General features: G+C 45.5%; 1 protein-coding gene across 2 annotated transcripts in view; it reads left to right on the top strand.

The window, feature by feature from the left end:
- The first annotated feature begins 451 nt into the window (after nt 1–451).
- zswim6 (zinc finger, SWIM-type containing 6) overlaps nt 452–11,292 on the top strand; it is a 66,048-nt gene continuing 55,207 nt past the window's right edge. For both annotated transcript variants that reach the window (XM_017489556.3, XM_017489555.3), the window contains exon 1: nt 452–962. In XM_017489556.3, coding sequence (XP_017345045.1) covers nt 542–962 — 421 coding nt within the window. In that variant the 5' untranslated portion in view covers nt 452–541. The remainder of the gene's footprint in view (nt 963–11,292) is intronic.

The raw sequence follows: 11,292 nt of genomic DNA, 5'->3' as shown, positions 1-11,292 counted from the left end.
CTGCCTATACTGATTTCAGGGAGCACTTGAAGTCTTGGTTTTATGTTTTATTTATTTGTTTGCTTGCATTTTGGACACAAACTAGATTTTATATTATAGTAGGCACCACCCTTAAACGTCTGTGAACGCCCACTAAATAAATATCGTCTGTAAAGACAGCAATATATATATATATATATATATATATATATATATATATATATATATATATATATATATATATATATATATATATAAATGCCCAACTGTTTAAAAAAACCTCTCCTATTCTTATCTAGTACTATAAAGGTCCAAGTCCGAAACCGCACACTACCCTATGCATACTAGCTCAGAATAGTGCGCTGCAAGCTCCGCCCCCTTCCCGTTTGGCTTGTCCACGCTTGACAACACGCTGAGGCTCCACCCATGTTTGACCAAATTAGGATTCGTTGCCCATAGACGGCTTACAGTCGATCCGAACGTAACCCTTCTCCCCCCTCCTTATTCCCCGTTTATATGGCACAGCGACTTCCGCTCTTGCCGTTAAAGCGGATTGGAGATCATGGCGGAGCGCGTGCAGCAGCCCCCAGCTAAGCGGTTCTGCTGCCGACCCGGTTATAGCACAGCGTGTCGACAGGGGCTGCGGGCCGGCGGAGCAGTATGCGGCACTTCGGCTTCGGCTCAAGGGGGATCGGGCAAGACCCCGGAGTCGCTCTTGGACATTGCAGCGCGCAAAGTGGCCGAAAAATGGCCCTTTCAGAGGGTGGAGGAGCGCTTCGAGCGGATCCCAGAGCCCGTTCAGAGGCGGATCGTGTACTGGTCTTTCCCGAGGAGCGAACGGGAAATCTGCATGTATTCCTCGTTCAACACCGGCGGTGAGGAGAGCGCGGCGGCCGGGGAAGGAAGCGATGAAACCCGGCTGCCTTTCCGTCGTGGCGTCGCTCTGCTCGAGAGCGGCTGCGTAGACAACGTACTCCAAGTCGGTGAGTGGAAAGAAACAAGGGGGGGAAGAAAACGTCGCGTTTAATTCGCACGTCACTCACAAAGAAATGGAATCAAGATAAAGTATACTTAGGTTTTTAAATGTCCTCGCACACGAAGCAAGGAAATCGATTGCGTTTAGAGCGAACAAAGAAGCGAGCAGAGCGACAAAGGGCACAGCGGGTTTAAATCTCCCCACAGGGCTAACGTTACATCTGATAGGACCTGATAGGATTGTTCACATGCTTGCGCTTTGCTCCAGTTTAAGCTCGAGAATATGAACTCATTTAAACCCTTTTTTATTTATTTATTTTTTAAAGAAACGACTGGTCTAACGAGCTATGTTTAAACCCTCTCTTTATTCTCTGTCTCTACTGCCTTTTTTTTTTTTTTTTGTTCTACTCGAGAGAAAACACCACCGCGGAAGTAGATACCTACCCATTAACACTGTAGTCCACAACACACTGTACTGCCTTTTAAAAAAAGCTAGTTTCTCGACATTTTTACCAACCGAATTCCTTCCTTACTGCTTTATAGTGTGACCCAGTGTCTTTATTTGAGTCCGGAAACAAGAAAAGACGAGGTTATGAGGGATTGTGTGGTGTGTTTATTTTTCAGAAGTGAAAGGCATGGGGGAGGTTAGCAAGTCTGCTCCGACTGGACGGATAGCCTTAATGTCACTGAAATGACAAGCTGTGGAGAATGCTAGCTTCTTCGGGTTTGTTTGTTTGTTTGTTTGTTTGTTTGTTTTTTGGGTTTTGTTTTGTTTTTGCTCGTCGAATTCGGAGTTTGGTTCAAACCTAGAATTAGTTTGAGTTTGGGAGAAATTTCCTTCAGCCAGCCTGTGTTTTTGTTTTGTTTGTTTGTTGTTTGTTCGTGAAGGAGTGTGTTTTTGGTGCTGTTTGGTTGTTGCATTTTAGCCAGTCCGCATATCAAATAGCCGCCAGGCATCTCCCCCAGTCTCCCATTGAAACTGGCACTTTGTTCCCATTTTCATGTTCATTTGTGTCTTTTCAGCTTTATGTCACCCTGCGAAAGGAAAGGCAAACAAAAGCGCCTTTTTATTTCTTTTCACTGCTTGTTAAATAGAAGAGATTTGGAGGAAAAAAAAGAGGGGGCTGGGAGGAATGGCGATTTAAAGCTGCAGCGCCTTATTTTATTATTATTTTTTTAATTTTTATTTTTAAATGGACATTGGATGGACCTGCGTCCAAACACTGCATCCTGTCATACTAAATAGTGTGTGAGGAATGGTGCCCTGCCTCCAGCCTACAACACTGTGTATTTGTGACGCAGCCATTGTATTGTCAGTTTCCAGCTGATGCGTTAGTGCTGCCGTGTGTGTGTGTGTGTGTGTGTGTTCAGCACTGAACTGATTGGAGACTTGTTTGAAAAATAGCACTGCAGAAAAGAATCTTGCATCTGTGCAATATATGTGCTAGGCTTCCTTGTGCGCTTGAACTCCCGGGCGGCTTTTGTGTAGCCTCGCCAAGACTAGCTCCCGACGCCTTGATCGTCCTGGGTTTGGAAACGTTGCAGGGTTTTAACCTCATTCCACTGTACGGTCAATTTGAATTGTAATACAATCTGCAGACATAATTTTCTGCATGACCATTTCTCCACTCCCCCCTTCTCTCTTTCCTCTGGATGGATGAGCGGCGCCTCATCTGGGCTTTGTGCCCTTCTTCCTGAGCCAAGATGGGTGTCTGCTCACAGTAATGCACAAAGGTCCAAACCCATGTGTGTGTTGAGCTGTAGTCTCCTCCCCGGACCAGTCTTGGACTGGATCAGTGGCTCGGAGATCAAGAGGCTCTGCCCTGTTTTTCATTAGGTTGTGTGGAGAGTCTTTTCTCTGTCGGTGAACCTTATCCTTTTTGTGTGTGTGTGTGTGTGCACATGCTCGTCGTTCTGCATTGTGGTGATGGGAAAAGACAAGAGCGAGCACACACTGGGAGGGTTTTCTTGGCTGATTGCATGCCATTCTGGAATGTACTGCAAAAATAAAGCCAAGGAGGTGTATAAATAAAAGATGCAATCTTCTGACACAACACTCGTCGCAGACTTGGGGCACAGTGCAGGACAGGAATCTGTTTGTTTTGTCGTCCGGAGGTGGCGGAAGCAGCGTAGGCTGTGACAGGGAAATAGGGAAATAAATATATATATATATATATTTCCATACGTATATGTCTGTAAATATCATGGCTTGACGATTGCTCTGGCAGGTAGCCATGATGGGCTATATTTACATCCCAGCTCTGTAGCTGAACGCCCTTACCTCTGGGGGGGTATTTCTTCCAGTTTCACTCTAGTTATCATATTCAAAGCAGCGAGGGTGCCCTTGATATCCGCACACATTTTTCCGCCTGTTCTTGTTTGCTCCGGCGTATCGATCGCACAGAAATGACAGCTGCGTCGTAGCCTAAGGGTCGCCGAGGTCAAGTTCAGACTGCTCTTTTTTTTTTTTTCTTCCAGCTTCATCCATTTATCATGGAAGGTGTCTCGCTCTTCCCTTCCACTGTAATAGAATAATACGTACATATCCTGTTAAGTGTCGAATAACTAATATCTGTGTTTTGGGTTCGTGTTTAGTTCATTAAAGGTGATTTAATTGAAAAATATGATTGTGATTTTGATGTTAAAATATCATAAGTGATCTCGTCAAAAGTTGTACAAAATACACGCGTTCTACTACGAATACCGGCGTTCTAGTATAGTAGCGCTGTTGTAATGAATTTCACAGAAGGAGCACGAGATCAGGACGGTACAAAATATAAACTAACGAGCACCACAGCGGTAAACGTCGAAAACGGCTTCGAAATCGATATCGTAGTTCATATTCTCAACAAGGGCTTGTAGTTCGTTATGATGATCGGATGATTGACATTTCATTAAACTAACGTGAGTGGGGGAGGGGAGGTGAGGGGTATGCGATATGACCTGTGCGAGACTGCGTTTACGTGACGTGTAAGTGTGCTGTGTTAAGTTGGTCTGCGGTGTTGTTGGCGGATTTGCAAGTGGGCGTTTCTGACATTTCGTCTGTGGTAGTTAGGAATTTTGGCTCTGGAGCTTAAATGTGGCATCAGGATGCTGTTTGGAAGGAAGCACTCGAAGACTTGGAGGTATGTCTGGCTTTAAGAGCCCTCAGAAATCTCACATGGTACCGGGTTTTGGAATAAAAGAAAAGGAATAATAATAATAATAATAATAATAATACCTTTCTTTATGATTTTAAATACAGCGTTAAAAGCTGACCACCTTTCAGATTGGAAAGAAGATTCGGCCTCTGGAGTAATAACCCAGAAACCATGCTGATTCAGAAAATAGCCCGGGTTTGCAAGAAACGATGAAATCTCTCTTGGCTGCTGAATAAATAATAGATCTGGATGGCATTAGAAGGAGAGTGGTTCCATCAGCCACGTTCCTGCTTCTTTAAGGTAAACTGACCTTATCCGTTGTCACCAGTCCACCGGATTTCGGCCACCAGCGAGCGCTGTCTGGTACGGCATTAAAGCAGCAGTACACTGAGCAGTAGAAATGCCTCCTGGTGCGCAAGAGCAACTTGTGTTTGCCCTTTTCCCTTCAGAGCACTAATATTCCGCGGTATGGTAATTTCCACCGGCACTTCAGTCCGAGTGCTGTGACCTCATATGTCAAGTAAGTCGAGAGGCTGGTGCAATTTTCCTTTAGAGTGCCTCCTTTCTGCGTGACGCTGTGCAGACCATCAGACCCAATATCCTTCAGTAATAGACATCCACTTCTGTTTATTCCAGAAATGTCGTCTTTTTTTTTTTTTTTTTTGAGCTCGGACGTGACCCATCAGTGAAGCGTCGCGTTTGGGGAAACGAAATAGGAGTCGAAGTGCCTAGACTGCAATCTGTCTTTTTTATTTATTTGTTTTATTTATTTATTTGTTTATTTATTTATTATATCTAAATGCTTGAGAGCATCGAGCGCCCTTCTGACCCACGACAGCGGCGTTCCCACTCGCCTGCAGACTCGGATCTAGCCGTACCAGGCTCTTAATACAGTAACGGAGATGTTTAGAGAAGTGAAACTCATGTGAGAGAAAACGTATAGAGGGGAAATGATCAACTGAGTTCAAAGCCTTTTTTTTCCTTTCTTTCTTTCTTTCTTTCTCTCGCTCTTTTTTTTTTTTTTTTTTTTTTTTTTTTTACCTTTGCGCTTTAGGCAACAGTTATAGCCTCTTAAAAATGTTTTGATTTAAGGTATCTTTGGCCCTCAGGTTCCTACATACGCCGTAAACAGACGTTAATCTGAAGTCAGCTTCTTTGTTCTTGAGTTTAAAGATGCGTATGGAACGCTGACCGTAATGCTTTCCGTCTGTCCATACGCCGGTGTCCGATCTAACATTATGCCTTTTTTTTTTTTTCCATCTTTTCCAAGAACGTCGACATGAAATGTAAAGCAGTGAATAGTCTCGTATGACCTTCTTTTGGTAAAAAAAAACAAAAAACGTTTCTTTTCCTATTTATTTATTTGAAGTAGTGCAATTTGGTTAGTGTGTGACTGAAGAATAAAGATGATGGAAGACCCCGGGCAAATGAGATTTTATTTGTGATTTGTTAGCAAGCCTACATTTTCTCTCGTTCTTTCTTCCTTTCTTGCCGTCTCTCTGTCTGTGGATGATCTATGTCTTTCAGAAAAAGGTGGTGGGGCTGCAAGTGAGGAATATTGCTTATTGGACAGAACCTTTTTGATATCCCCCTCCCCCCCCGGTTTTTCTGATCATGTTCATCAGCAGCACTTCACACGCACGTCGATATATTTTTCTCTCTCGTACGATCAGTTTTTATTGGCGCTCTTGTGAGCAATCCGTCTTGTACGTATTCAGGTTTATGAAATGGATTTAGGTTTTTTTTTTTTTTTATAAACGTGGCAACAAAGCGAAGGGTTCATGATAGCACCTTGCGTGGAAAATGTTCAACTTTTTTTTTTATTTTTGCGTTTGTGTGATTTGGTACGAGGGTGGTTGTGGTTTGTAGGAAACGGAGCTGAAATATTTCCTCGCTGACTGATGCCGCTGGAAATCTTGCCGTCCTGCGTAGGTATTTTCCAGGTCATAGTCTGCTTCCACTCAGGAGACAGATTTGTGTTTTCTGGCTCTCGCTGTTCTACTCCCGCTTTGAACCGAGGGTTTCTTCTTCCCTTAAATATATTTGCTCCTGTGCTAGAGGAGGAGGAGGAGGAGGAGGAGGAGGGGGGGGGGGGGTATTAATAGTAGATTTTTTTTTTTTGATGATGTCATTGTTTTCATGAAGAGAGATTTGATGAAGGAAGGGATGGGGAGTGCCTGTAATTGTTTTAAGGGTAGCAGCTGTATGGGTTTTTTGTTTAGTTAATATTTAGATAATCTCTAGACTCCAGACCTGCGGGATTGTTTTCCTCCAGTTCTCCATCCATCTTCGCCTGATCGGTATTCAGCCTTGTCCCCTCGTGCCATTAACCTTCATCGAGGGTAAGAGGAGGGGTGGGAGAGAGCCGGTGGGGGATGTGGGGGCAGGGAAGATCAGGCTTACCTTTCCTCAGCGAGGACTCACCTCTCGTACTATTTTTAAATGCCAGTTTAGCCAGCTGCCTTTCTGGCCTACCTAAGCAGCGAACATCAGGGCTCGCTGCAGGTCCATACGGCGCTGTGAGTGTATTAAAAAACAAAAAGCCAGAACGCGATGGCCCGGTTACCTTGAGGCTGAACGGTGGCCCTGAATACTAGGAATTACCTTAAAGGCCATATTGCAGCTTTGTCAGCCTTGTCCGTAATCCAGACTACAACTAGTTGCTGGCAGCCTTTCAGGCAGACCCCTGACGCGCGATGACGCACTATACCAGCTCGTCCCGCACAGGAATGGGCTCTAAACCAGTAGAACGTAGGAGCTCGGTCATGCCACTTCATGCTCCGTATGTCATGAATAAAGAGATTTAATAGGGACAATGGCCTGGTTATTTATTCTGTTCTCTCTATGCACTACCGGCGCCTCGGCAGGGTATGCCGAGGACCCGATCCGTCTTCATTATCCGAGCTGTGGCGGAGACCTGGAAACGGCACGGTGATGAATGAGACCTTTAAGTTCACATTAATGGCTAAGTATTGCTCGTAAGGAGCTCTAGATTACGCTTCCGTTTGATTGGTGTGCTGCACTTCTCTGACGATTCTTTGAAGAAGGGGAAGGAAAAAAAAAAAAAGGGGGTCGCAGAGAACAGGAAAGCATCTCGCGTTATCACGGTTCAGTATGCCGCGATAGACGATTTGCACATGGCTGGAGTTGTTCAGAGCTCATTCTTGGAGGCCCGCGCATTGCTGGGCACACAGCCTGCAGCTGGCGTTGACTTGCAGCGAAGTCCTTTAAGGGGAGGTGATGAACAGGCTCAAAGTCCCCATGTGGACCGCAGCGTCAAAACGTCCAGGCCCGATTGAGATAAAAAGAAGAGCTGGCCGAGTGTGTGCATGTTTGATGATGCTTGCTGGTTGCTGAAGGCAACACCGGGGGAGTTATTTCCCTTTTTTCTTTTGTTTTTTTTCTTCTTCTGTCGTTCGACGGTGGTTAACCCAGCTGCGCTTTATCCGGACGAGACAAAAGCAAAGCCGGGTCGACATCGTTCACCGCTTCTTGCTCTAGCTCCCCCGACACCAGCATGTCGGATGCGGCTTCTAATCGTTTATTATTGCAGGGTGGAACAGCGCGTAATGTCGACGCCTCATAGCCCCAGGGTTCCCGGTTCGATCCCGAACTCGGGTTCGTGCCCGAGCCGAGTTTTGAACGGTCTCTCTATCCGTCTCCGTGTGGGTTTTAGTAAAGGAATCGAACCAAGCACGCAAGGGGTCATTTATTTATTTATTTATTTATTTATTTATTTATTTATTTATTTATTTATTTATTTATTTTTGACTTGCTGCCGTTGTACACGGTAAGAAGTGTAACCGGGGACGTATTGCCCTGAACAGAGCACGAGGGTTAAAGTAAACAAAAGTATGCCGCATGCTCGCACAGGCCCGCGATGTTGTTGTGCCTGCCCTCGTGCTGCATTGTTCTGCCCGCCTCCAGCCACAGTCTCGCCCTTCGAAACCACCTGGCTTAAGAATCGCAAGAACCAGAAGAGCTTGAAGGGAAACCGGTTCAGAGACGGGCTTTAAGCGTGCTGATGAATCTGCCTTGCGTGTTTGGCCCTGCGTGTTTGGCAAGCTAGCAGCAGGAGTTGTGCTGTCGATGTATGTGGAATGAACTCGTAGAACACCAACCCCATTTTCCCCCACACACGTGGACTCGTACATGGACATGAAGCACTGTAGTATGACGAGCGCGCTGTTGCTCGGTTCATGTTCAGAACGTGGTAGATGTGTTCACACGTCCAAAGACCACTCGCATAATTACATTCATTCATTCGTCTTCAGTGACCGCCTTATGCTGATCAGGATCGCGACTGATCCCAGGAACACGGAGGGCAAGCATACACCCTAGGTGGGTGTTTGGGTGTAGAAATTGGTGTGGGGGGTGAATAAATGGGGGAAATTTCCCAATTTTAGATGTTTTTGTTGCTCTTTTAGGAGAAAATGACCCATCAAAATGTTTACCTAAGGCACGAAAGCATGTGGAAAGCTTTTTTTTTTTTTTTTTTTTTTGAGGGCTTCATTTCCATCTGTATTATTTCTGTTACCTCTGGGGAGCTTTAGATGGAAACATCTAAAGAAAAAATGAGAGAATTTCATGTTTGTTTTATCTTGGTACGGCAGATTTTGATCACGGTATAACGATTGTCCAGTTCTTTTTCTTTTCTTTTTTTTTTGTTTTATTATAAAAGTTCTTTTTCTGCCTTTACATTTCACACCCCACCTGTTCTAGACTTGTGGGGAAAAAATAAAAACTTTGAATGATGACTTTGATGAATCTGATTATGGCGATCTGTGCATCGATGCAGAATCCACCCTCACCTGTGATGAAGAAGATTTGAAAGTTAGTCGTTAGTGCTGTAAAACTTCAAAGGAAGACCTGTAACGAGTCTGAACATTTCCAAGTAGTGACCCGAAAACCTAACTCCAGAGCCGTATTCGGCCGTCGCTTAAAAACCCCGCTCGGTACGGTATGGCTAAAACGCCGCGTTTATTCAATTCGAATGTTTTGTGTTTGCGTTTTCCTGGAGAAAGACGTGACGGGCCTTTATCATTTTTATTTCTTTGGAATGAGAAAGCGGCGCTCGTGTCGATTCGCAGGCGAAGCCGAAAACCAATCGAGATTTATGGGGGCATAAGCAAGATGAATGGATTGCCCGACCTTCCTCCACAGAGCTCCATCTGAAGAAAGAATATGCCGTAAATGACATATTTAGCACTGTGAGAATGGGTTATGGTGACTAATTTAGTGTGGAGAGAGCAGCGGTATTGACATCCCTTTTGGTGGTGGGGGGGGGGGGGGGGGTGGGGGGGGTGTTGGAATGGAGGGAGGGAGGGGGTTTAATAGTGATCATAATTCTGTCTGCAAGCTGTGGGAGGAGAAAGGAAGAGGCGTCTCCGTGCACTGGCCTATAGACTCTCAGAAATGAACAGGAACGATCACAAATCTCCAGGACCAGGTTTGAAATGTAATTCTTAATGTAAAAAAAAAAAAAAAAAAAAAGTGACAATCTCTAGCATTTAAAAAAAAAAAAAAAAAAAAAAAAAAAGGAACTAAAACCAATTACTGCTAATGCTCCATGTTTAAATGCTATCCGTTTGCTCATTACCGAATGGCAGGCTATGTAAAAGATGTATTCCGTTACACCTTTTGACGGTAAACGAAATCACTGTGAGTCAGCCTGAAATCAGTTACGCAGACCGGTCTTTGTCTCAGAATTAGTCACGTAACAGAATATGTTCTTGTACTCGCGTGAGCGTTCGTGCAGAACTACCAGCCGCTTCCTACAGAACGCTGCTGCTGAGTCAGCTGCTCCGAGGCAGTTTCGAGAGGCTTTGCACGATCCCTCAAACTCGTTTCGCTGGATGAGAATGGAAAAAGCCCGAAACAATATCGCCACACATTCGCACTCCCTTTTAAAGCGCACACAGGAAAAGGGTCTTTTTTTTTTTTTTTTTTTGGATCTACCCAATAAGCATTTCTTTCATCTTCTCAGACAGAGAAGTAATGTGTTTCGTGTTAAGGGGGGTCTGGGGTGGGGGTTGGCCTGTGGTCGTGCGTCGCGCAGCCACACTGCAGTAAGTCTGCTGTGACTTTGACTGGCTTTTTACAGTTTCGTCAGTGGGCTGTGCCAAGCATGAGTTTACACACAGTGGCACACGGAGACAGCTGCCACGAGGAGGCATTTACATTGCTGAAGTATCATCACCTCCTTGTTTATCACAAGAGCAAGAGTATTACATGATGCTGGCTTGTGGCAAAGTGTGACTGCAGTTAAGATTTGGATAAAGTTGCGTAGTTGCTTTTTAGACTGCACGACGTGCTTTTCTGTTCGAGATTGTTGATGATATGAGGGATACCATCACCTTTGTGAACCTGGATGATCTGAACACTGGATAAATTGTGTGGGTCAATTCAATAAATCCCTCCTCAAAATTCCACAAACCCTTCGATCATTTCAGATCTGTGACGTAATCTAGCCGTGTGAACGCCTGTTCGAGCCCCCCGGCACTGCTTTTCCGTGCAGTCTGTGTGTGTGATGAGGACCAGTTAGTAGCCCCCATGCTCTAGCTGGTGTGTATGGCTCTATATGCCGGGCCATGGGCTTGTAGAAGGGGGGAGGAGGAGGTGAACAGAGACCAGCACAGAGGGGGTGAGGCCCTGAAGGATCTTTCCAGGCTCTAGCTGTCTCTGTGACACACCTTCAGCTTGATGGATCTGTTTGTGTATATCCTCCGAATGGCACCTTGGGGCTGACCGTGCAAGGATCCTGTTTTCTTATGGTCCCGTGGTCTCTCAAGCATTTGTACTGATCCATTTCTCAATATTTATTTGTGCTCTGTGAAGCATGTGTTTATTGAATGTGGTGCTTGGGCCCCCGTGGCCATGCCTATGCATGTCTAAGAGCAGCTCCTCTTTGTCTTACACCGGCGTTTGGGAAGCAGCCATGTGTGCCTCCGGCGCTGATCCCTTGCTGAGAATCAGGTCTGACGTGCACATGGCTGGCTAGCTCTGCTTTTCTCGCCAATATCCCGCGGGGGGGTGGGGGGGTTGCAGGCTGGGCTGGGCGGGGCTTGGCACCGGTTCATCCCCCTTTTGTGTCACAGTAGTAGGGGCCAGCTTTGTCTCAAGTTCGAACCGGACGGTATTTTCGGTCGCGAACCGAGGAGGTGTGCAGCGTTTCACACGCGCGGCCGAGATGAGCCGT

The sequence above is a fragment of the Ictalurus punctatus genome, chromosome 16, assembly GCF_001660625.3.
Source record: "Ictalurus punctatus breed USDA103 chromosome 16, Coco_2.0, whole genome shotgun sequence".
Taxonomy (NCBI): domain Eukaryota; kingdom Metazoa; phylum Chordata; class Actinopteri; order Siluriformes; family Ictaluridae; genus Ictalurus; species Ictalurus punctatus.
The sequence above is the reverse complement of the archived record's forward strand: the minus strand, read 5'-3'. Positions and strand labels throughout refer to the sequence as shown.